This window comes from Nylanderia fulva, unplaced genomic scaffold, assembly GCF_048542155.1.
Source record: "Nylanderia fulva isolate GAGA-0341 unplaced genomic scaffold, ASM4854215v1 Scaffold371, whole genome shotgun sequence".
NCBI lineage: Eukaryota > Metazoa > Arthropoda > Insecta > Hymenoptera > Formicidae > Nylanderia > Nylanderia fulva.
In genome coordinates, this window is record NW_028190446.1 from 68,621 (window position 1) to 95,607 (window position 26,987).

A 26,987-nucleotide genomic window follows, 5' to 3' on the forward strand; every position below is an offset into this window, starting at 1 on the left:
TAATCTATTAATATAGATTAATTAAGACGTCACATAACTTTACGAATTAAATAAATAGTGAACACAATACTAAATGACCAAGTGTTAATATATAGTGTCTCTACTCAATTAATTAACAAATAATAACATATATATATCATTTAATAAGTTAGACTGAATTGAAAAAATCCGCTGAAACTATTGATATATAAATGAGTAAATTAGTTAAGGTTTTTAGTGCTCCTTTTATATTAGATACTGCTATTGTGTGATGAACCGTTTGTGTCTTTTTGCTGTGTGATGAATTGACTGTTTCTTTCACCTGCAATAGATGGGAATAAATTTAGTATTAGTTCTGGTCTCTATCATTAAATCAAATTACTGAATTCAAAATACATACGTTGAGCAGTATATGTTGGTTATTGGTGTCAATATCTAGGAAAACATGAATATTGTTACACATACCTCTATATTGTAAGATATATTACGAGATATATCTTGCACAAATTTCAAGATACTAATAATAACCTTGTTCCAGAAATGTCATTCGCTGCCACAGCACAAGCCATCAAATTCTTAACGAATTCCATATCTTCCTTTGGTGGTACGGAAGACGAAGACATCTCCCTATGGTTGGAAAAAATAGAGACCATTGCGGATAATTATGGTCTGTCACCTATTGTCAGATTGTCAGCGGCTACCTCCAAACTGAATAAAGTTGCTCGCCGCTGGATGGATTTGAGTCCGGGTAATATAAATAAATCCTGGGACACTTTTAAGGATGAGATCACTCAAAGATTTAAAAGAGAAATTCTTTTCAACGTTGTAATGCAGAAAATAAATGACAGAAAATGGAATTTTGCATCAGAGAGTTTTCAAGAGTATGCCATGGATAAGCTTGCGTTAATACACCCACTCAAGCTTAATGATAGAGACACCATCCACCTGTTAATCAATGGGATTAACAACCTCGCTATAAAGTCTACGGCTGCAAACAAACCTCACCATTCGATAAATCATTTTTTAAAAGAGATGCATTATATCACTGAAGTCTGCAGATCTACTAAAGTTGTTTCAAAAAATGACAAAAGATACAACCTCTCGAAGAATAACGACTTCAAGGACAGCAACGGTTCCTCTAAAAATGGACAACAAAAGCCAGAAATTTTTTGTGCCTATTGCCGCAACAAGGGTCACCTAAGAGAGGATTGCAGAAAATTAAAAAGGAGGGAGCAGCAAAAAGCATCATCCCCGCCAACTTCTCCTACGGTAGCAACAGTCGATGAACAGCCAAGCAGTCCATCTTCTATAGTAGCGGTAACATTTAAAGATAACGGTAGGAAAATTGTTTCCCAAGACACCGTCCTTAATATTGTTAAATTAAATAACGTCGCATGCGAGTTACTAGCAATGATAGACACGGGAAGCCCGGTCTCTTTCATCTGCCATGCCACTTTTAGTAAATTTTTCTCATCTCAATCTTTACGATTTAACAGCAGTAAACAAACATATAGAGCGGTAAATAACACTACCATTTCAACTCTGGGTTCAATAAAAACAAATTTAGTTTTAAAATCCTTGCCAAATTTTACAGCATCTGCAAATATGCTAGTTTTAAAAGATAATTTTTCTTCCATGGATTTGATTTTAGGAAGAGATTTCCTTCAAGACAATGAAATAACTTTCACTGTTTCTTTGACTAATAATGAATCAAAAATTAAAGTTGATTTATTTTCAGAAGTAGCTTCAACGGAAATCGTTGAACTTCCAAAAAAGGACTCTATTCCTTTTCTATCGGAATTAAAATCTGACTTTGGTCCAGAAGCGGATCATAAATTAATTAAAGTAATTGAAGAAGTAGAAAATACAGACGTCCCACCAGTGGAGGACGATCACTCGGTTAAAGTCTCGTTAAAGGACGATTCTATTTACGCTTACGCGCCACGAAGATTTGCGTGGTCTGAAAGGCAGCAGATCAGAGAGATTACGGACGACCTACTAGATAGGAATATTATTAAGTATAGTTCTTCTCCGTACTGCGCTAGAATAGTTCCGGTTCGAAAAAAGAACGGTACCCTACGTCTTTGTATTGATCTGAGAGCTCTTAATAGTAGAGTGATAAAACAAAAATATCCCTTTCCGCTGATAGAAGACTGCATATCGCGTTTAGGTGATAAAACGATATTTACCCTTTTAGACTTAAAAGACGGGTTTCACCATATAAAAATTTTTCCAGAACACACGAAATATTTCGCGTTCGCCACACCAGATGGCCAGTTCGAATTCGTGAAACTTCCTTTCGGTTATTGTGAAGCACCAGCTGAATTTCAGCGTCGTCTTATACAAATTTTGTCACCATTGATTCGGGAAGATAAGATATTAGTATACATAGATGATATTTTGATTCCATCTACATCAGTTGACGATAGTTTACACGTTTTAAAACAAGTTATGTTAATCCTTAAACAATATAATTTTCAACTGAATTATAATAAATGTCTTTTTCTGAAAGAAAAGATAGAATACTTAGGATATGTAATTTCCCCAACAGGGATTACGTTAAGCGAAAGACACGTGGAAGCTGTTAAGAACTTCCCCATACCAAAAAAGATAGTAGAAATTCAAAGATTTTTAGGTCTCACCAATTTCTTTAGAAAATTTATAAAGAACTATGCTTTTAAAGCAAAACCTCTTACGGATTTATTTAAAAAATCTGTATCCTTCAAATTTGACGAAAGTTGTCAGACAGCTTTCAACCTTCTTAAAAATGAGCTAGTTTCAGCGCCCATTTTATCTGTATATAATCCCACGTTACCCACAGAAATTCATACGGATACTAGTGCAGTCGCAATAGCTGGCATCTTGCTTCAAAAACAAAAATCCAATAATTGGTCGCCAGTTGCTTACTACAGTCAGTGCACTAATGGTGCTGAAAGTAACTATCATAGTTTTGAACTAGAGATGCTCGCAATAGTCAAAACTGTCGAAAGATTCCATATTTACTTATATGGAATAGACTTTACAGTAGTTACAGATTGCAATGCAGTAGTGCATGCAATCAATAAAGCCTGTCTGAATCCTCGAATAGCGAGGTGGATCCTGAGATTACAGGATTATACATTCAATACCAAACATAGAGAGGCCCCTCGAATGGTGCATGTAGATGCTCTCAGCAGAGCCGTCTGCTTCACAGAGACAATTCCGCTAGAAAAAGAGCTACAATACAGGCAATTAACAGATCCCTTCTTGAAACGTTTGGCTGAGAATTTAGAAAAAGAAGACCAAGAAAAATTCCAATTGATAGATGGTCTAATTTTTAGAAAAGATACTAACAAACATAGGTTTGTGGTACCGGAAGCCATGGTTACTAATCAGGGTCTACCACGATGATATGGCCCATTGTGGTTTTGAGAAAACCTATCAAGGTTTAGCAAGTCATTATTGGTTCCCTTCGTTAAGAAAACGTATTCGTAGCCACATTGATAATTGTCTAATTTGTCTCATTTCTAATTCTTCTCCCAACTCACGTGAAGGCGAACTCCAATTAACTAATACGCCAGAGCGTCTCTTTCAGATTCTCCATTTAGATCATTTTGGACCTATCAAAGAATCGATAGATGGACAAAAATATATTCTAGTAGTGATCGATACTTTCTCAAGATTTACATGGCTCATCGCCGTGAAATCAACCTCTTCTAAAGATTCGGTAAAAGCCTTAACTAATATTTTTCATAATTTCTGTTATCCTGAATCAGTCATTAGTGATAGAGGCTCATCTTTCACCGCGTCAGAGTTTATCGATTTCCTTAGAATTTATAATATAAAGCATCATCTAGTTGCTGTATCTGCTCCATGGGCTAACGGCATTGTAGAAAGAGTTAATCAATTCCTAAAATCATCCCTTAGGAAACTCATAGACGATTACGAGTGTTGGAATATACACCTAAATACTGTGCAATACGTGATGAATAATACGTTTCACTCGTCTTTAAAAGCTTCCCCCTCTAAAGTTCTGCTTGGTATAGAACAGCGTAATAACGCTGACATTGAGTTAGTGGATTTTCTGGATATAATTGCTAAAAACGAATTAGATTTTCAGAAAGACAGAGAGACCTGTCGTGAAATAGCAGTAGAGGCCACTAACATGATTAAAAAATATAATAAAACCTACTATGATAAAAGACATAGAAAACCGACTAAATACAATGTTGGCGATCTCGTTATGATCAAAGACTCCACTGTAAAACCAGGAGAAGACAAAAAACTCAAGTCTCAATATAAAGGAACATATCGTATTGCGAAGATATTAGATAAAAATAGATATGTAGTCCAAGACATACCGGGATATAATGTCTCGTCTAAACCATATGATTCAATATTGTCCACAGATCGAATCAAACCCTGGATAAAAGCGATTCCAGAAACCTAGTCGTTGTGTATATTATTTGTACATTGCTATATATATATATATATATTAGTTCATAAACAAACTTGCGTTAGACTAAGTTTACAACTATATATTAAGTATAGCTTTAAGAAGCATAATTTTTATAAGCAATCGAAGTACAAACATTCTATTCATTGTGATTTAATAAGTTTTAATTTAATTTTGAAAATTTATTTAATTTATTAAAATAATATTTTTCGTTTCAAGTTCCGATATGCTTATCCTACGTTATTGTTTTTGGTTAAAAAATTATATTATGTTTCAGGCATAATTGTATTTGATTACTTTATTTCTCTGTCGTTCCGATAGTTTAATAAAACATTCGGGACGAATGCCTAGGCCAGGATGGCCGAAGCTGTAAGATATATTACGAGATATATCTTGCATAGTATAACTATGCCTGCGTGCGGATAGGCGCGCGCATCCTGTAGATGCGCGCGTAGTGGCGCAAAACCTCGTGGTCGACGAGGAAGAAGGCGGCGGCCATGACGGTATCATTAGCAAAAGTACAGCGAAGGAGTGTGGTTCGGGCGCGCGACGTTCAACTACGTCGCAACAACTTGTATGGCATAAGCCTTGTTAGAATATAGAGTCACACGGCGAGAACATGGTATTTGTAAGTACCATGCGCGTGAATAAAGATCAGTTCAGTTAAACGTGGTGTGATAATTATTACAACCATCTCACGAGCAAGACCCTTTTGTTCGCCTCTCCCGCGGCTTTCCTGACACCCGCGAATCCAGGCATCCCAACAAAGAGAGTCCTCTCATTAAACATCCACCTCCCTCACAATATGTAGTATGTGTACTGCTACTGATAAGATTATAGTGCCTCCTTTTATATGGATGCCTTCATCACACTATGTTTTGACTGCGTCTTCTACCTAGAATAAATAAGTAGGAATTTATTACTAGTTTAGTGCATGTCGCTAAATCAATTGCTGAAGTTAAACATATATATATTATGTAACTTACAATGGTTGTAAACTCTTCATACTTACACATTTAAATGTGTTTATTGTAGTCGATTGACTCCTGTCTTAAAACTCTCATGAAAAGGTGGTTTATGAAATAAGTGAAGAAGATCTTTTCATTCTTAGGATACTGGAGTTGACAATGGTCGGTTTATGTTGCATAATTATCCTCTTCATGAATCCTGTGAAATAGGCAAAACTCTTTATAGGAATTGTACTTGATACATAAGAACTGTTTATATTTTGATAACCGTTTATACTTTTAAGATAAGAATAGTGAATAGTGATTTGAATAAGCATTACTTTATAAATTATAGTTCTATAGATATAGATGTGTTCTCATACTATGTATACCCTGAATAAATGATCTATAACATTTAGATTATTTAATATTTGTATAAGTACTACATAGTGATTGGTTAGCAGTCATTTTTACACAGTCTGTGATTGCAATATGATATACTTTCTTCATATTTTTCTGAAAACATCAATTAATTAATTAATTAATACTTGATCTTAAAACTGTAGACTTTTAGTCAGTTAGCTGTATTAATTAATAAACTGAGAAAAGATAGTTAATTGACTACATTTTCAAATAATTGCATATCCTTTGTAAACTGATAGTATTTTTGAAACTTTGATATATTAAAAATTAAGTATGCCGCTATTAAATTAGCTAAACTCTTATAATAGTGTGTAATCTGCAATCCAGTTAGTGACGATAATCATAACTGACATATAACAGCATGATAGTTAACGTGTGTAAAATTATATGGTGACACATGATTGTGTGAATCTGTCATCCCTTTGATGCTGTAATCTGGCCTCATTAATCTGGACTCCTTCAAAAGTGCTACGACATACGAGCTCTCTGGAAGATGCTGGCGATCCACGCAAAGCAATTCTCCATTACCATCTTGATGCTCCTACAAAAGATAAGTGGTTTATATATGTGATATGTGTGGTTGTTTAAAGTTTATACATGGGCACATAGAGTTACCTAAAGATAACTTTATAGACCTATAATGACCATATAACTTACTTATTGATTAGAAATATTACCATATGTATGTAGTGAAAGGTAATATGTGTCGAGACAAACACATAAACAAATAGCAAAAGACGTTCTATTAAAATAATAACAATATAGACTAAAATCGTGAATTTATTAACTACTGTGTAAAGTTCCATAACATTAATATCATATAAGTGATATAATTACTATTTGTGTATATGAACAAAGAAATACGCGTTTAATCAAAAAACATTACACATGTTTGCATAAATTATTATAACTAAAATGCTAACGTGAGACAAAGTGGTCATTTTACAAATAATTATTGATAGACATTAAGTTCTTACATTATTAGTACATGCGGAGTATTGGCGGTGTGATACTTCCTTATATATGTACCTCAGTGCCTTAACTCTGTGATGCTTTTGAGTCGGTTGCTGGTATTCTGTGCACTTTTGTCCCTGGACATGTGTATGGAAATATATAAGTAATTGGCACATGACATTCTATTAATAATAATAATTTCATATACTGTGCTACGTAACTGCATATTATATAATATTGACAGTTATTAGTTGTCTCTATAATAACATTGATTAGTAACATTAAAAATTTATAATCTTTCCTAACTAAGCATTATATAGGTGGAACAATTACTCTTTGTGCACAGAGAATTAAAGTAAAAGTGCTAGTGATAAACAAATCTTATATAACTGCATAAATTATTGTGTCCATAAAATATTAATACTGAGTGTTATAAACCTTAAAACATTTTTAATATCATTAATAATAATCTAAAGTAATTTGATCCGAAGCAATGGATCTATTATGTGTATGTAGTGACGGGAAATATGTGGAATCTATTATATAAATAACTAGTAAAGGAAGTTTTGTTAATAACAGTAATTATATATACTGAAATTATGAATTTATTAACTGTAAAGCTCTATAATACCAAAAATTTAATATAAGTAAAATAACTTTTACACGACTTTATAGATAAAAGAAATATGTGTTGAGAAAAACAGTATTATATACGCTTGTACAAACTAGTGTGCCTAAAACGTTAACTGCAAGTAACATAAACTTCAAATACTTAACTATCGTTAATAGTAATCAAAAAGTAAATATTTCTGAAAGATATATCTATTACATACTGCACAGGATAAATCAATCATCCTATAGATGCTTATTGATAAATATTAGTCTCTTACATTAGCAACGTATATGGTGTGTTAGATGTGTGATTTTTTCTCCGTCATTATATCCATATCTCAGTGTATTATTCCAAAAGTCCTTTTAAGTCAATTGATGGCACTTCACTTATTGCCGTCCCCTGGTATTCATATGAAAATACAAATATTTAGTATATGACACTCTACTAATAGAAAATTTTACATATTATACTATGTAATTATATACAATATTGGTAGTTAGCAGCTATTCTTTGCAATAACATTGAATAATAGTGATTAGATGTAAAACACTAATACTTTCAGTTAAAATCTCATATAAGTATAATAATCACTCTAAGTGTGCAGTGAATTAAATAAATATGTGCTGCGATAAGCAGAATCTTATATAACTATATATTAACAAACATTAAAGCAATCTGACCTAAATAATACATCTATTATAATATAATAAGACAATATTTAATTACTAAATAGATATCAAAATACTTACACCATTAAACATATTAAATTTGGATAAATAACATTCCCTGCGCAGCCATGTCTGCGTCCTAGTGCTTTATCCTGTGATAATTTGATATTTGGTGATCTCACTAGTACTGCTAGACTTTTGTGCGTGTCTGAAACATACAAATATAATAATAAATGACTTCTTTTAATAATTGAAATCATTCATAGTAAAATATGTGATATAATAAAAGGCCAACTTAACGAGCTTATATGATATTAATTAAAAAATTTTTTTATTAATTTACGTCATAATATACAAAAGATAAGATTAACGTTTCGACTGTACGACAGTCTTTTTCAATATCATGCTAATATGTCAAAAAATTAATTTAGTCATATCGACCTTATTATAACATTTATGAAATTATCATATGACGAACGCAGTACAAAATTCATGTTTGTTGGCTTGAGTTAGAGCGTCAGATTTAGATGTATGTCATGCTGTTATATTATGTAACGACACTGTGAACAAATTAATATATCCGCTCAAATATTACATTTTAGATTTTTAATAAATAGTATTAACTTACTTTTTTGTCACGAACATAACACTTTTTTTAAAAAATTATTTCTTTTTACATAACATAATCACAATGTGTACTTTTTTAAAAAACAAATCGATATCTGTATCTCACAATGTCGGCGCGCTGTATATATACCCAATTTTTAAGATGACGTAGACAATTTTTTTAGAATATCAAAATAAGAACTGTCAAGACGCTCGGTGTCCTTTTTTAGGTTGATACTGTTGTTTTCTTCTTTAATATATATCATTTCTGATATCAACCTTTTATAATAATTTTTTTCATAATCTAGGATTTTTGTGTCGTTCCAATTGAAATTGTGTGTAAATTTTACAATATGATCAGAAACCACCGAGTGCCTTGCAAAATCTAATCTAATATTATTTTTATGTTCATTTACTCTTGTACCTAATTGTCTTTTCGTCTGTCCTACATATGTAGCATCACAATTATTACACGATATCTTATATATGACCCCCGAATTATTTTGGAGCTTATCCCTGTCTTTTTGCGTTTTTATGACTCTGTTTAATTTTTTTAGACATCTGTATCCTACTGTTATATTTGATTTCTTTAATTCTGATGTTACTAGTTCCGAGATTCTTTCAATATATGGTATCGCTATAAATTTTTTATATTTGTCGTTATTTATGATTTCGTTATTTATATCTTGAGTCATTTCTTTGTTTAATCTATTAACAATAAGGAAGTTCAGTCTATTATTGATTTCTGAGAAAATGAGATCAAGAGGATAACTATTGCTCAATAAAATCTCTATGATTAATGTTAAATTTTTACTATGAAAACGGGGATGTGATAATAATATTGACCGGTCTACTAAATTATATATTACACTTTTTTTGTGGCATATAGGATGATTTGAATGATATGAGAGTGTTCTACCCGAAAATGTTTTTTTCTGAAACCAATCTATATATATTATGTTATTTATAATTTTGAGTGAGATATCTAAAAAACTTATGCTACGGTTATCCTCTCTTTCTATTGTGAATTTTAATCTATCGTGACAATCATTAAATTTTTCTACTAGATATGTGACTTGATCTTCCGGCAAGCAAAGCAAGATATCATCGACGTAGCGATAGTAAAACCTTATATTAACCTATATAGTTTCAAGAATCCTAGTTTCTATATCTTGCATGATAATATCCGCAATAATTGGAGATAAGGGCGATCCCATAGGAGTTCCATGTATTTGTTTACAGATCGTTTCGTTGAATGTGAAGTACGTTGAAGTCAAAATGAATTTAATTACATTAACAAACTCATTTTTGTCTATTGATGTGTGGTTTTCAATGTAATGCCATCTATTATTTATGCTGTCTATTGCAAGGTCCAAAGGAACATTTGTGAACAACGATATCACATCCGAAGATACGATTGTTTCATTATTATTTAATTTAAGATCAGACAATGCGTTGCACAATTCAAAACTATTATTAACATGACTTTTCCCTTTGGGTAAACTTGTCACTAAAATGTTGTGTAAATATGCAGCTAAATGATGTAGTGCTGTATTGACCGACGATACTATTACTCTGAATGGAACATTTTCCTTGTGAATTTTGGGCAAGCCATATGCTTTAGGAAGCACTGAATCACTGGAACTTGAACAATAATAGTCTTTTTTTGTGATCCATTCATTTTTTAACCATTGTTTTAAATTTTTATTAAGGTCTTTTTCTATTTTTATTATTGGATTGTTTTTGATTGTCATATAATTATCTTTGTCATTTAATAATTCTTCAACTTTGTCTATATAAAATTCTTTGGTCATCGCTACGGTCGTGTTTTCCTTGTCTGCTCTTGTGAAAATGATGCTGGGATTTTGTTTACAAAATGTCATGGTTTTTTTATACATAAAAGTAAGTTTGTCATTTATTATGTTTTTCCTAGTATTGTTGTTTAAAAAAACAAAGAACTGTGGAATAGCTATGTTTCTTATTGTCGTGAGATTAGTTATGTTATTCGAATTGCTTTCTATGTCTTTAATAAATTCATGGACAGCTGTTTTTTTATCAGTATTAATTGGAAGGCTAAAATCACTACCTAATTGCAATAAATTTGTGACATCAGTTGGAATATCTACATCAGTCAAATTAATAAACCATTTATCATTGGTTTGTTCTAATGGATTAATAGTTCTGTTTATAAAATTTGTTGCGTTAATGTGGTTATTAATATATTTATTATTTTGAGAGTTTACACTATTTTTCTCTGAACAAGAAAAAACTATGGGTTTAATATTATTATAGTAATCCGATTCTTTTTTTTGCAATAACCAACAGAATTTTTTCTTATGTAAGTAATGTAAGTTTAAAATTTGTTTTTTGAATAATCTACTATGGTGGTTATAAATCTCTTGCCATACCTGGGATGGGATGTTGTTATTTAATCTTTGTGTAAAGTATCTTATGTTTTTGTTAAAATACCCTATTTGTCTGTGCAAGTCAAATATCTCTATGTTTAATATTTCCATTCTAAATTTATGCAACACACTGTCTAACCTTTTTTTTTTATTTATAATGACACACGTTAATATTACTATTGTCCGATAGATGCTTAAGTAAAATTCTGAATGTCCTACATTGTTTTAAAAATATTAATTTAGACACAGTTCTTATTTTGCCATAATTCGCCCCTAGCCAAGATTTTAAATCTTCAAAACTTTGTTGTCCATAATTATGTTGTACAAACTTAAAATTAAATTGGTGGAACTTAAAAAGTGTATAATTGTTACGCATTGTAAGGCCAGCGTGAATTAAATATATATATTTTGTAACTTAAACTTCGGCTCGTATACAATTAAAATATGTAATATAATAAAAGGCCAACTTAACGAGCTTAAATGATATTAATTAAAAAATTTTTTTATTGCCTGCAAGGCACTCGGTGGTTTCTGATCATATTGTAAAACACACAATTTCAATTGGAACGACACAAAAATCCTAGATTATGAAAGGAATTATTATAAAAGGTTGATATCAGAAATGATATATATTAAAGAAGAAAACAACAGTATCAACCTAAAAAAGGACACCGAGCGTCTTGACGGTTCTTATTTTGATATTCTAAAAAAATTGTCTACGTCATCTTAAAAATTGGGTATATATACAGCGCGCCAACATTGTGAGATACAGATATCGATTTGTTTTTTAAAAAAGTACACATTGTGATTATGTTATGTAAAAAAAAATAATTTTTAAAAAAAAGTGTTATGTTCGTGACAAAAAAGTAAGTTAATACTATTTATTAAAAATCTAAAATGTAATATTTGAGCGAATATATTAATTTGTTCACAGTGTCGTTACATAATATAACAGCATGACATATATAAATCTGACGCTCTAACTCAAGCCAACAAACATGAATTTTGTACTGCGTTCGTCATATGATAATCTCATAAATGTTGTATTTATAATAAGGTCAATATGACTAAATTAATTTTTTGACATATTAGCATGATATTGAAAAAGACTGTCGTACAGTCGAAACGTTTATCTTATCTTTTGTATATTATGACGTAAATTAATAAAAAAATTTTTTAATTAATATCATATAAGCTCGTTAAGTTGGCCTTTTATTTTATCACATATTTTAATTGTATACGAGCCGAAGTTTAATTTATAAAATATATACATTCATAGTAAGATTACGTAACTGTATGTGACACTGACAGTCGCAAGCTGTCCCAGGGACAATCAGTTGTCATAATTGACTGGTTTACAGTGTGTTATAATATTTCTGACTAAGAGCCTTATATTGTCTAGTATTTCTCTTTTTCTTCTCTTCTATCTTTTTACATATACTTTGTTTATATAAGAACTTATAATCGTACCATTAATAACTGACTTTGACGCTTGTGGTATGGTGGTGCGTGGTGTTCTCCTTGAGGTTATGCGTGCTGTCCTCATGCTACGTGGATAGGATATTCTCCCTGCCACTGCATGGCTGGCATGCGATTGATCCTGGAGAAACACATATGAATATACATATAAACAATTATTATTAGTCACTTAAAGATACTAAATTTATGATGCTATACAAATTACGATACTTACAAACATGGTCTTATCCAGTGGAGATGGATCAATAATCAATATTTCTGTTAAACACGGCAGAAAATTGTAAATAATTTCATTTTACCTTGCCGTTCTATGCACGTTGATACTGTACATCTGGCGTGCATAATACAGTTGTAGTGTTGACCGGCATCTGACGTCCATGCCTTGTTGCAGTTAGTGTTGACCTGATTACATAAATTACCATTATAACTATTGATTATATGAGCATACTTACTGATGTTGCACCGTGGAAGTGACAGATTTTTTTTTTTTTTTTTGGTTTTCGTATCTCACTCGGGACACGCGTCGTCAACCTGACCGGATCGGTTTTTGAGGTTATATAACGCAAGGCTTTTTTTTTTTTTTTTTTTTTTTTTTATAGTCAGGAAATTTGCCTAAACCAAACTTCGCCGTCCTGACCCACCCCTGAGGGAGGGTCAGGAGGCTTTGTGGTGGATTCCCGCCCGTAGTATCTCGAGGGACTATCGGGCGGGGGACCGACCTAAAACCTGACTGAAGCCCCTGGTCGTATGGGTATTGTCCACCGCGGAACCGCGTTAGCATAACTTCACGGTGGACACCCGACCGGCGTCCTTTAGGAAGGACACATCCCCCGAGAGGATACTACAGGTATCCCCCCGGAGAGGACATCCCTTGCCCCGAAAGGGCATCGAGGGGAGCCGGGCTACTAGCTCCCCCCGGACTTCCCAGGGTCGACGTGCAATGAGAGCGGGGCCCCCACCCCTCTCTCTGCCAACCCGGTATATAACGCAAGGCTTTTTTTTTTTTTTTTTTTTTTTTTATAGTCAGGAAATTTGCCTAAACCAAACTTCGCCGTCCTGACCCCTGAGGGAGGGTCAGGAGGCTTTGTGGTGGATTCCCGCCCGTAGTATCCCGAGGGACTATCGGGCGGGGGACCGACCTAAAACCTGACTGAAGCCCCTGGTCGTATGGGTATTGTCCACCGCGGAACCGCGTTAGCATAACTTCACGGTGGACACCCGACCGGCGTCCTGAGGTAGGACACATCCCCCGGAAGGATACTACAGGTATCCCCCCGGAGAGGACATTCCCTTGCCCTGAAAGGGCATCGGAGGGAGCCGGGCTACTAGCTCCCCCCGGACTTCCCTGGGTCGACGTGCCATGGGATCGGGGCCCCCACCCCTCTCCCTGCCGAACCCGGTAAGTGAGACGGCCGCAGCCGCCCACCCCACACTTAGACGTCACGAGACATCACCAACTAAGTGGACAAACATATACACGTCCACAACAAAACCAAATAAGGGCCACAGACCCAGCCCTCTAGGGGCCAACGATAAGGCACAGAGGCCGACCACAATAAAGGTGGGAGGGTTGTAACTCCCACCTATGAACGAAAGACGACACTCAACCACAACATAAACTTGGCGTGGGTGAAGAGGCCGCGGAGTTACCTTTCGGCAACCTCCCCGACACTCAGCACCCATCGCCGCTACCTACTAAACATAAACTTGGCGGAGCAGGGAGACCACGGAGTCACCTAACGGCAACCTCCCCGGAACCCCCCGCATCCACCGCTACACACTACGACTAATTTACAAAAACAACACTAGACGTTGGGAGTAGAGCTGCAGCCCGGCACAGGGGAGCCACCTCTCCGTGACCTCCCCCGCCCCCGACCGCAGTCCACCTCCAGCCACTCGGGGCTATCGGGAGCCCCCCCGACAGGGGGCCCCATAGCCCGCGCGCACGCCGAGGCAGCTTCAGTCTCCATAGGCCGTCCCCCATCGGGACGATCCGGAGACCGGCGCCTATCGCACACCCCGGTGTTTCGTTGCCCGAGTGGAGGGGGGAGCGAACTACACCCCCGCCCACCCAGGACATGGTCAGCCGACCTCCCGCCGTCCGCACAAGTCGGACAGCGAGGGGTGGCGACGCACCCCGCCGCTCGGTGTCCCTCCGCACCACACCGGTAACAAAGGCCCGAACGGATCCACTCCGGACGTGCATTTAGCCCGCACGTGGCCAAACTCCAGGCACCCGAAGCATCTCAGAGGGCGGGCAGGAAGCAACTCTACTTCGAGGGTGTTCCACCCCACCCTCAGCCCTCCAGACGACAAAACCTCCCGGCCCACCGATACAGGACAGCGCAACCACAAGGTGCTCAAAGGAGACCGCGGCAGAGGACGGACCGACCCGAGTCGGATGTCCCCCGCACTGCATCCCCCCAGAGACCCCAGCGCCTCCAAGATCTCCTCGCGCGAAGTGATCCCCTCCCCCATAGTCCCACGAAGCCTAAGCTCCATGGTTTTCTGGGGGCGGGAGACCACCACACTCCCGTCCGAGAAGACCTCCCGCAGCCTGCCCGCGAGCCTGTCCGCTTTCTCTTTCGTACTCTTACCAGGGACCTGCAGAAGCAGACCCCCGGCTACTCCAAATCTCATCGTCATGGGCCCAATACCCAGCTCCTCGGGATTCACTCGGGTTTTGGCCTCCCTCAAAATATCCGCGTAGGACTTACCACCCGTCGACAGAAGCTGCACGACCGACGCGTTCGGACGAACAGCCCGAGCCACTTGCCCACGCCGCGCACCCGACCCAGGGCCAGCCGCGAGACCCGACGCCCGAGCCCCCCCAGAACCAGGGCAACCCGACCCACCAGCAACCATAACAGCCGCCGGCGGGGCAAGCAACCCAGCCCCAGAAGAGCAGACCGCCCCACTCACACCCCGACCCCGCCTCCCCCGCCTACGCGTGGAAAGGACAGGGGAAACCTTATTGGCAGGAGGAGCGGGGGCAGGCAAATCCACCCCACTCCCCCGGAAATCCAAAGAGGACCTGAGAGACTCTACAGTCCTCCTCAGGCCCTCAAGCGCCCCAGATACGCGCCTCTCGATGAGGAGATCCACCCGCGCTAGAAGCTGCTGGTGTGGATCCCCCCCCAAAGCCGCATCAGAGGACTCAAAAAGAGTCCTCCGCGTCTCAGAGGTGGTCTCCTTGCCAGAAGGTTCCGGCTCATAGACCACCTCTCTGCCCCGTCTCCGCCGCGATCTCTTCTTCGCGGGAGGCGCCTCTTTCTCCCCAGAAGAGGGAGGAAGGGGAGCCAACATACTGCGAACAACCTCCAACTCCTTGCGGAGTTTTTGGTTGCTCGCCTCCAGCTCACCGACGCGTCCCTTGAGCCTCTCGATCTCCTCCACGTGAGCCCGGCAGTTATCCGACAGGACTTGCTCCCTGTCAAGGACTTCCACCGGGCTATGAAGAGTACTGGGCCCCAACACACCAAGCGCGCCACCAAGCCCCCCGGGGGAGGCAGAGGCAGCGCCCAATGCGCCGCCACCCAGCCCACCTACCTTAGGAGGCACATCCCGCGGTGAATCCCCCCGGATCACCTCCATCTCCTTGTCCCGGAGATCAGGCTCCTCTTCTATAATTTTTAAGGCGCACTTCTTCGAATAATTTCGAAGGTGCGCCTTCAGGTGCCTGTATACACCTAACCGACGGTAGGCACGAACGTCCTCAGTCCTGGAGGGCGTGCCGGATCTTGATAACGAGATCGCTAGGATCTTCGTCCTCATCCAGCTCCTCCCAGGCAATATCCAACTGGATGAGTTGGTCCTCCACCTCATCCTCTGTCCTGCTCCTCGGCACTGTCGTGTTCCGATCCACGGACCCAGCCGGCAAATCCGTGGACGACCTGTCGTATGTTGACGACGAGGGGGGAGCCAGGCCTGCACCCCCCCCACGCCGGTTCCCGGTACCCGAACCCGGGACGTTCTCTTCTTTCCTGGAGCTACTCATTTTATCTAGAAAAGAAATTGGTTTTTTCTGTCGGGGGTTTTCCTTCCCCTTAGGAGGTTGCCTTGCCTGGCTAACGGGGCCTCCCCCCCGGGTGTTATCTTCGGTGTTTTCCTTCACCTAGTGCAGTGGACACGTCCTTTTTAGGGCCTGCACGCCCATCACGCCCCATTCATCCTTCGCACGCACTCCAGCTCGGGTACCTCGGGATTGCGACACCCGTACACTACAGGGATGAGTCTGTAGTGCCCCTGAGGGAAATAACGCAAGGCTAGGGTAGAGGGCGCCTTTCTTTTTTTTTTTTTTTTTTTTTAAATTACTCGCATCTGCGAGCCCAGTAAGTTTTTAAATAATTCTGTTCAATTTCTTGATAAAATTGAATATAACACCAAATTTCTTCCAATCTTTTTTCTTCAGGATGTCTGTAACGCTTTCCACTCCGTCGATATTCCTGCTACTTAAGATGTCTCCCATTCTCATTCTCTCTTCGTCGTATCGATGACATCGCCAAATCACGTGATCGATATCCTCATATTCGTAGCCACAATCACATCTTGTGTCATTTATATAGTTTTTCCTTGCTAACGATGCATTTAAATTATAATGATTCGCTCTTAATCTATTTACAAAGGTTACAAAATATCTTTCCTCGTTAAAATGTTCAAACCACGGTATTTTACTGTTCCTATCATAAAAGTTAGAAAAATAGTACTTTCCTTTCAATCTAGAATCTCTAATAACATATTCTTGTGTTCTTATCCACGCTTCATTTTTATATATATTTCTTAAATCTCTAATAGGAATATCAAATTCAACATTTGCCGGTTCCTGGGTGCCTGCTTTTGCTAGGAAATCTGCAATTTCATTTCCCGAGATTCCATAATGAGATGGAATCCATACAAACAATATATTCTTAAAATAAAGATCTTTAAATCGACTATATAGCCTTCTTATTTCAAGAACATACTTATTTTTATATACATTAATATTATTTTGAGAGATAGCTTGAAGAACGGACTTCGAGTCAGAAAATATAACTACATTATTGAAGGAATTCCTTCTACTTTCTGCAATCTTTAGAGCTGTAGAAATTGCTATTGCCTCTACCGTAAATATTGTGCATTCCTTAGGTAAACTAATATAATAACCTTCGTCTTGCTCCTCAATGGCTATACCAGCACCTGTTGATTGAGCCATTATGTCTTTAGAACCGTCAGTATACATAATATAAGTTTTATTATCTAACTTATATCTCTGTTTAATTTCGTTAATCATTTTAATATCTAAAGTCCTATATCCTTTTATTTTACTAATATCACAGTCACTTTTTTTTCCTTTTTTTTTAATGATCTTGCCGATTTCAAAATCTATATTTATCGCATTAGTCAGGGAGCTATATTCCATGTTCCATATTTCAAAAGTGTGTTCTTGGGCACCTAGTCTGTTGCTAAAACGACGCGTATACTCCCATGCTTCACTAATAGTACTCTTATTAAAACTTGGATTTCTATATCTTGCAAACATCTCTTTGTTTAGAAGGTTATTAAGACTATTTTTAAGTGTATTTTCTCCATATTTAAATATTTTGCTACAAACATTTTTAGCTAACATCAAAGCTCTATCTTTTAATAAAATAACCTTGGATTCTGCAATCAACACATTATTTGACGTGCTATTTCTATATTCTAAAGCAGTACGAATTCCCAGGAATTGGCCCCTTTCTAATTTAAGTTGAACAGATTTTGAAGTTGGACTATACACAAACAAACCGTAATCCATAACTGATCTTACTATACTTTTATATAGAATCAAAGCAGTATTCACTTCTACGCCTCTAGTTATATTACTAAGGTATTTCATAATATTATTAGCTCTACTAACTTTGCCTCTAATATCACTAACTTGTTTATCAAAATCCAGCTTATTATCTAACCAAATTCCTAGAAATCTAGCTCCCTGATTATTAAAAATTCTTGTTTTCTTAACATTAATAGAGAGCCTTTTATCACAGAATCCCTTTTTAGAAAATTCCACCAGATTTGTTTTATGTGGTGCCAAGTCTAGTTTTAGAATTTCTAGATTCTTCGCTATTCTATTAACTGCTACCTCCAAGTTTATTTTATTTTCAAATCTGTTGGAACTTTGTACATATACCGCGATATCATCCGCAAATTGTACTATTTGGACTGAATTTTCCAATCTGGAAGTCAATTTATTCGTGTATAACGCATATAGAATAGGGCTAAGAACTGCTCCCTGTGGCAAGCCTTTGTTAACTTTTCTAATTTCTACTCTTTGGTTATTAATCACAAAAGATGTATCACGAGGTTCTAACCATCTACTAATAAAATTGTAAATATCCGTTGGACACTTTTCCCTTCTTAATTTCTCTATTAATATATCAAAGTCTACATTATCGTACGCCGCTGAGACGTCCAAGAAAGCCGCTAAGGTGTAATTGTCGGCCAGATTCGTTTCACGAACATCCGATACTAGCTTTACTAAATTTTCCATACATGAACTCCCCCTACGGAATCCATTTTGCATTGATGATAGCTTTTTTTCTTTTTCTAGCCACCAAATAAGTCTTTCGTTTATCAGTCTTTCCATTAATTTTCCTACACATGAAGAAAGTGCAACAGGTCTGACTTTTTCTTTTCCTATTTTATCAATAAACAAAATCTGATAGTTTCTCCAATCCGACGGAAACCAATCCCTCATCCAAATTTCATTGAACAACCTTAGAAGTAATTGTTTGCCAATTTTCGGTAGGTTTTTTAGCATTATATAATCTATTCCGTCTAACCCTGGAGCTGAGTTTCTTTTAATCATCCATAGGGCACGGGAGAGCTCTTCTATAGAAAACATCCTATTCAACTCCTCTCTATCTGTCGTATTTGTTATCCGTCTTGTTGTTTTTTCCTCTGCAACCCATGGAGGAGCAAGTTCTTCAATCGTATTCCATATTTTTTGTTCGCTATCTTTATGTTGCCAAACGTTCCAGTTAATCTTATTTCTTACATTCTTATATATACGCATTGAATTCCAAACGTACTTCATACTAGTATGTTTATTAATACTATTACAAAATTTAATAAAATCTTCTTTTTTCTTTCTATTGATGACTTTTCTAGCTAGTGCGCGACTTTTTTTGAATTCAATAAAATCCTCCACTTTTCCTGTCCGTTTCCATATCTTTAGTTTTTTTTTTCTATTCTCTATTATCTCTGAGCATTCATTATCCCACCATTTAACAGGTTGTCTGAGCTTACACGCATCAATTCTATTATTTACATTAGAGTTATTATCTATACATTTGTCAGTTTTTTTACCTGTTGCTAACATGGCTGCTTTTTTGATAATATCTATAAATATTTTATATTTCTCCTCCAAATTACCACAATCAATCGATCTGTCCTGGATTTTTTGTAAATCCTCCTCTACCTTGTTCTTAAAAGACCTCCAATCTGTGTTTTTGTTTGTAATTCTATTTGTTCTTTTTTTATATTGTGAAATAATACTATTAACACTAATCTCTATTGGATAATAATCAGATCCCCATGTATCTTTTATTTGTACATATTCTAGCTTTCCTATTAGGTCTCTATTAGCAAATGCCAAATCAATATTAGAAGCAGACTGATTGTAGTAATTTAGCCGAGATTTAGTATCATTATTTATACTAACGTAGCCTTTGTTAAACATTGTTAAGTATAAATTTTCTCCGTTTTTGTCTATTCTATCACAATTCCAAATAGTATGGTGGGAGTTGAAATCGCCCAAAATAATTGAATTGTCATCGACTCCTTTAAATTTTAATATATCCTGCCATGAAGTAATTGTTTCTGAACCATATGGTTTTCTATAGACCGCTATTAAATTGAAGTTGTTATTTGTATTTTTAATTTTAATACCGATAGCTTCTATGTTTGGGGAGGAGATGTTCCATTCTTCAATAACTTCGAAATCAATGTTATTTTTAACTAAAATTGCAACTCCACCACTATTAGTTGCATTGTTAGATTTATATGTCTTAAATCCTGAAAAATATAAAATATTATTTCTGTTCAATTTAGTTTCAGTAATAACTACAATATCGTACGGAATAATATTGTTTTTTAATTCTGATTTCTTGTTTTTTATACCTCCTGCATTCCATAAAAGTATGGTAGACATTGGTTAGTCTTAATAGCTCTTATCTTCTTTTTTATTTCTATCTTCCCAATAGTTTCTTTTCATATTCTGTCTTACCATCTTAGCTTTGGTTAATTCTTCTTGATATTTCTCCATTTTCCTCTTTCTTACATATATTTCTCTGTTATTTTCTTCTTGTCGAATATCCTCTTCTTCATTATAAATTGGAAATCGGTCCAAAGGTATTCTATGTTTATGTAACAAATTTGCAAAGTCTCTGTTAAAGTCTTCAGACTCTTTACATTTACCCTTCATAATTTGAGCTAAGAATTCACTTCTTTTTTGTAAAGGCTCCTCGATTTTTTTTTGGAATTCTCTATAATAATTTAAGTACGCCTGTCTTCCTTCCTCAATTTTTTCTTTTTCTCTTCTGAATGCTTCTCGTTCTTTGGGTTTGTGTGTATAACCTTGTCCTTCTCTCGGAGGGCCATGTATAACCGTTGGGTTTTCTTTTTCTTTTCTGAAATCATTTTTTACAATATTTTGTTTTAGCTTAGGCCATGCGCTTGGATTGGTGTACCTATCATATTTCGGAATTATTTGTTCATAGTTCTTCCCAGTAATCAATCTTTCAGCCTCTGTGAATGAGATATTATTATATGCCATAATAACTTTTATTTCCTTATTTCTTAGAAAAACTGGACAATTTCTTGCGGTGGATCTATGATCTCCTCCGCAATTTCTACACGTAGTCAACCTGTTGCACTCTCCGTGTGCATTTTCTCCACAAATAATGCATCTAACCTCTCTCTTACAATGTGTTTTGATATGACCAAATATGAAACATTTGAAACATTGAACCACTGGTTCTACATATGGTCTGATTCTTAGACTTATGTGTAAATTATTAAAAATTGTTAAACTATCTTTAATTTTATTCCCTTTCATAGTTATAATAAAATTATTCGTATTGACTACCTCGTATTTCTTATCCGTTTTATTCCAAATTCTTTTTTTCATTTTCTCTATTTTTAATATATCTTCCCTCTCAACTATATTTTCCCATAATTCTGGTATCTCGAACGGCCAGTCGACAATTACACCTCTACACGTAACTAACTTTTTATCTATAAAACCGGTGAGCCATTTATTTTCTACTTTGTCTATTTTGTCTAAACAATCATTAGCTTCTTTTGCATTTTTAAAACTTATTGTTGATAGATTAAATTTTATCATTTCTATATTAATAGGGAATACCCCATTCTTATTGCACCACAGTAAAATTTTTGTACAGTTCTTACCCCTATTTGACATAACATGATCTGTGTTAATTTTACAATTAATTTTACATACATTTGTAATTTTGCTATCATATCTCTGATTGTTTAAACGAAATATTTTGTCATAGGTTTCTTTATCTATATCGCTAACTTTCTCAAGAATACCGTTAATCACGACAAAGCTATCTGACTTTATGACCTTATTTATATTCGTTACTTGTTTGTTGACATTTTCCTGTTCCTTTCGGTTGGTTGTTTGTGTATCGTCCTCTGCATTCCTTGTCCTGGTACTTGGTTCTTGGCTCGAATCTATAATCTCCTCCGACAGCTCCATATCTGCATCTTTGTCTGGTTGATTCACGCTTGATTGCGAACCTGTTTCCTTAATTGAACTGCTTGCTCTTAATTGTAATTTACTTGTTACGTTACTCTCCTCGTCATTCTCTGTCTCTATCATGTCCTTTATACTATCCAAAAACTCTCGGCTCCTTGCTCTTCCTTTCTCGTTCGTTTTGCCACTCTCCTTACGATATGGGTTGAATCTATTCCCCCGTCCGATCGGGGGAATTTCTGACATCGTCCAGCTGTTCCTTTTGTTCGGTCAACTTTATGATCCTCAAAACTGTGACAACTCAACTACCCCGCGCTTGCTATAACCTCTTAACCAGAGATAAATTACTCGATCACTCTGTGCGTCCGATCGCTAGCACGGTCGGAACGCGACTCTGGAAGTGACAGATTGTGTTTCTGAGGTTATGGTCTCTCTCGGGACTACCATCGACATATAGAATGGACTGAGCATTGCGATATGTAAACGCGCGCCTGCTTTAGAGTGAGAGGTACTACATCTGAGGCCTATGTTTGTCTCTCTTGCAAGCTTCTGATTTGTTATTTCGTCCCCCTCCAGAATTCTAGCAGTAACATAGCATTAAATTTTTGACACCTCACCTTCGCCTACTCGCTTTGGAATAACGTGAAACGTTTATCTTTATCTTTAAAAATTAAAAAATGGTTTTAAGGTGTTTTGTGTGCAAAATTACGTATAATAAAAATAAAAAGGATATACAGATGCATAAGTAAGTACATTAAAAGTATTTTTTATAGGACATTATTGTAACACATTCTTTAAACATATTGTTTTAAAGCTGTATATAATTATATTATATATACGTAACTTGCATAGTTTTGTTAAATATATATTAAAATTATATATTATATAATAAAATTAAGATATGTAATAGTATGTAATAAAAATTGTGTAAAGTAAAATTATAAAATTAAAGCAAATTTATTGTTTATTTATAAATATATTAAATATATTAAAACAAATTTTAAAATAAATTCTAAAAAAATCTATTGACTACATATTTCATAGAAAAATGCACATGGTCCGCAATTTTTTTAGACGGCCCTGCAAAAAGAGAGACAAACATAGGCCTCAGATGTAGTACTTCTCACTCTAAGGGTGCGTTCCGTTATGCACTGCAAGTACTGACAGTACTACCAATAGCGTTCCGATATAGATAGCAGTGCACTGCGAAAGTACTATCATGAGTATATGACGTCATTAATTTTGACGTTATTTCCTGTTGCGATTACTGCAACCGGCGAGGTAAAGCACTCGCAGTAATCAAGATGGCTACCTCCATGTGTACGGTGGAACTAACTTTTAAATTCCATATCTGAATATAATGATACAATATTTTTAACGTAATTTTTACATTTTATTCTAGGTATTTTAATTTGTCGTCTCATTTCATTTATTAATTCCATTTCCAAATCGCTTTCACTTGATGACTCACTCGAATCATATATATTCTCGATTAAATTATATGTAATTAATGCAATAATGGTATTATCCATTTCACCAATTTTTCACTCGATGATTATTAGCGAAAAAGGTTAGTTAAAAGTCTGCTGAAAGCGTACTGTAGTGCGTTCCGTTTTACTATTTTGCAGTAGCTTCAAAGTGTACAAAATTAAAAAGGAACGCTGTCAACAGTACACTTGCATGACGTCATAGTGCCAGTACTTGCAGTGCATAACGGAACGCACCCTATATGTCGATGGGGACTACTCTCCTCTCGATATATTACTTTGGTAGTCTCGAAATTGACATTGACGCGCCATCTGTTGATGAACGATTGAACCACGTTGCCAAGTGCCGAACAATCATGAACAATACTGTAGAAGTGAAACTCGATGTACTTACCTTAACCCTAGGTTACTAGATCTGGGGGAAATTTGGGAAATTGATAATTTTGAGCTTTTCATCATTTTTATCTTATATTAAGCTGATTTCAAGTGCATAAACATTGTTTTTCTGTATTATTACAGTTATTCTACTAATATAATTATATTTTTATACATTTTATGTATGTTTTCGTTAAATCAACAAATATTAAGAGACTATTAAATTAGCTGTCACAACTAATTACAGCGCTTAATGTTAACGTTTATTAAAGTGATTCAGGATACAAATAGCAAACTGCTGAACAACAATTACGCACAATTACACAGATGTTTAGCTTGGGGTATACCTAAGTTACTAGATCTGGGGGAAAACTGCTGATCTGACAATCTTAGGCGTTGCGTTAATTTTTTGTACACTAAGTTAATTTTACATGCATAAACACTGTTTTCTCTGTTCTACTATTGTAACTCTACTAAAATAATTATATTTTCATATACTTTATATACACTGCGCTAAAATTAACAAATGCTAACAGACTATTAAAAATAGCTATTATAGCAGTGTATAGTGTTCTATGTTGGTGTTATTGCTACGATTCAGGACATAAACAATTTGCTGATTTGCAACCATGGATAGTTGCATAGATGTGTAACTTGGCGTATTTACCTTAACCCTAGGTTACTAGATCTGGGGGAATTTGTTAATGGACATTTTTGGATTTTCTTTACTTTTACCTTATAATAAGTTAATTTTACGTATATAAACATTGTTTTCTCAGTATTACTATAGTAATGTTACTGAGACTATTACATTTTCATACATTTTATATATTTTTTTGTTAAAACTAATTAAGTTAAGATACTATTAAATAACTGATATAACTGTGCGCAGTGATTGGTGCTGGTGTTTATTGCTGCGACTTAGGTAATAAACTGTTGATCCAACATACTATACTTTAACCCCAAGTTACCTAGAGGAAAATCTGACAAACTGGTCAATTACGAGTTTATTTATTTTGTGATGGGTCTTCTCATATGAAGTATTGTTTATAAATATTATTGGTTTATGCTAATTATAATATAATACTATCTATACTATTTACAATATATATTCTAGTAAATTGCACTCTTTAAATGAGTTTATGCAATTGCTTAGAGTTTAAATAGGTGTGTTCAAAAATTGCCGCGGCATCTCCTCCTCGGAAGATATTTTGAGGATTTGGTTGATAGCTGCTTATGTGACACACTCTATTGGTGGCAGTTAATTATTAAGATATAATTAAAATAGATGTGATTTCTGCGTTGGTCCTCTGTGTTATTTACATAACATTAGAGGAGCCTTACGCGGTCTATTTATTGTCACTGCTAGTATTGTATCTAACATCAAGATGGAGTCAGCAGAGGATGTTATGGTGCGCTTGTGTAAAGCCCGTCTCTCACCCACTATGTTACTGGGGTGCGCACTTAATTCGATCATTAGATTGCGTAAAAATGACGTAATAGGTAGTTGCTCATTATCTTTGGATGATCTTAATAATATTGAGGCCTGCATTAGGATCATTTACAACCAAGGCCATAAAATGTTTTGCGCTCGTTCGTACCTGCTTGGCAAAGTTGCTAAATATGAACTTCTTTTGAAAGATGCTAATTCCGACAAAATTATACGTATCAATACCTTACCGGAAGACGAAGAAAAGGAAATTGAAATAAGCTCGCAGAGGATACATAATAACTCGTCGGATTTAAATGAAATCAACTCGCTCAATCAACTCATGGTTGAATCCATCGAATCCCAACTTTCGGATCTTAATAAGATGATGGAACTTGACAAGACGGAGGACAACTTGATATGCATTGGTCATTCAATAAATAATAAAAGAGCGAAACTGGATAAAATTAGTAAAGAATTTCATGCTATTTCGTGCTCAATGATTTGTAGCACTAATGATGACACTCTGGACGGATCTTTCTTATGCCAACCCTGCAAGTCTTTGGTTCATGAGCATGAGGGAAGGCCACCCTCTAAAAACCAAATAATTATGATAACATGGCAGACACAACGGAAACGAATATAAACTTACCGTCGCAGGAGGAACTCGGAGCCTCCAGTGATCGGCATGGCGGAGTTGTCGTCCCCGGCCCCGCCTTGTCGTTATCAAATGAGGGGCTGGCCTGCTTGTTACCGTCGGGCGAGCAGGTCAATGAAGCTACCGCGGATAATGGCAGATCCCATGTTGAAATGGTCTGCGAACAAATGGAGACTGTTATGGCGGATAATGAAACGCCAAGCAACTTACCTGAGTGTGATGAGCCAATAAGAGATCCACTTGAAGTCGGTAGATTGAGCTCGAATACGCCTTCTGTCGAATTTGTTAGAGATGTAACACCTGTTGAACAAACAGCCAAGCGCAAGGCTGATGAGTCTCCTGAGAACGACACGGTTGTTCCAGCTAGTAGGAATCGTAAAATGCGCTTAATTGACAGCTCTGACGAGCAGGATGCTGTTGAAGAAACAACAGAGGATGTTGAGCCTATTGCTGGCCCAAGTAAAGAGCATGCAAGGAGTTCCCCTTCCTATGGTAGAGTTAGAATTCTTCGTAAAAATAAAAGTAGCAATAAAGTAAGACGCAGTGGAAGGATTGCTGCTGTAGAGAATAGAGATGTTTCAAACAGATCTAGCCCTGTAGTAATCTCGGACGATGATGCTGCAGATGAGGCTGCATCTGATTTGTCTGACAAGCAGAGCGCCGGGACCTCCAAAAAGACGTCAAGAACTAAGAAAAGGAATTCTCCGCCTATGAAATTGAGATCGAGGAGAAGAACTGGCTATGAGCCTGATCTGGACGCTTCTGGCTCAGCAATTTCGTGCGATTCTGA

General features: G+C 36.4%; 1 protein-coding gene and 2 long non-coding RNA genes across 5 annotated transcripts; 1 reads left to right on the forward strand and 2 right to left on the reverse strand.

The window, feature by feature from the left end:
* Positions 1-5,741: 5,741 nt before the first annotated feature.
* Positions 5,742-12,900, reverse strand: LOC146722086 (uncharacterized). Its single transcript, XR_014925351.1, has 6 exons — positions 12,724-12,900; positions 12,501-12,630; positions 8,101-8,227; positions 7,629-7,750; positions 6,762-6,875; positions 5,742-6,325 (listed from the first exon to the last, which is right to left on the reverse strand). It is a non-coding gene; the product is annotated as an uncharacterized LOC146722086 (long non-coding RNA).
* A 3,921-nt stretch (positions 12,901-16,821) lies between these two features.
* LOC146722087 (uncharacterized) lies at positions 16,822-17,448 on the forward strand. Its single transcript, XR_014925350.1, has 2 exons — positions 16,822-17,174; positions 17,304-17,448. It is a non-coding gene; the product is annotated as an uncharacterized LOC146722087 (long non-coding RNA).
* Positions 17,449-19,558: 2,110 nt separating this feature from the next.
* On the reverse strand, positions 19,559-22,658 carry LOC114931690 (uncharacterized). Of its 3 annotated transcripts, XM_085485532.1 has the most exons (4): positions 22,135-22,658; positions 21,218-21,275; positions 20,649-21,157; positions 19,559-20,543 (listed from the first exon to the last, which is right to left on the reverse strand). In XM_085485532.1, the coding sequence occupies exons 1-2, from the start codon at positions 22,492-22,494 to the stop codon at positions 21,261-21,263; spliced, it is 375 nt and encodes a 124-aa protein (XP_085341658.1). In that variant the 5' UTR covers positions 22,495-22,658; the 3' UTR covers positions 19,559-20,543; positions 20,649-21,157; positions 21,218-21,260. The 3 variants fall into 3 exon arrangements, with proteins under 3 accessions (XP_085341658.1, XP_085341656.1, XP_085341657.1); XM_085485530.1 differs by lacking the exon at positions 21,218-21,275; XM_085485531.1 differs by having other exon boundaries at positions 20,649-21,275.
* Positions 22,659-26,987: the final 4,329 nt, after the last annotated feature.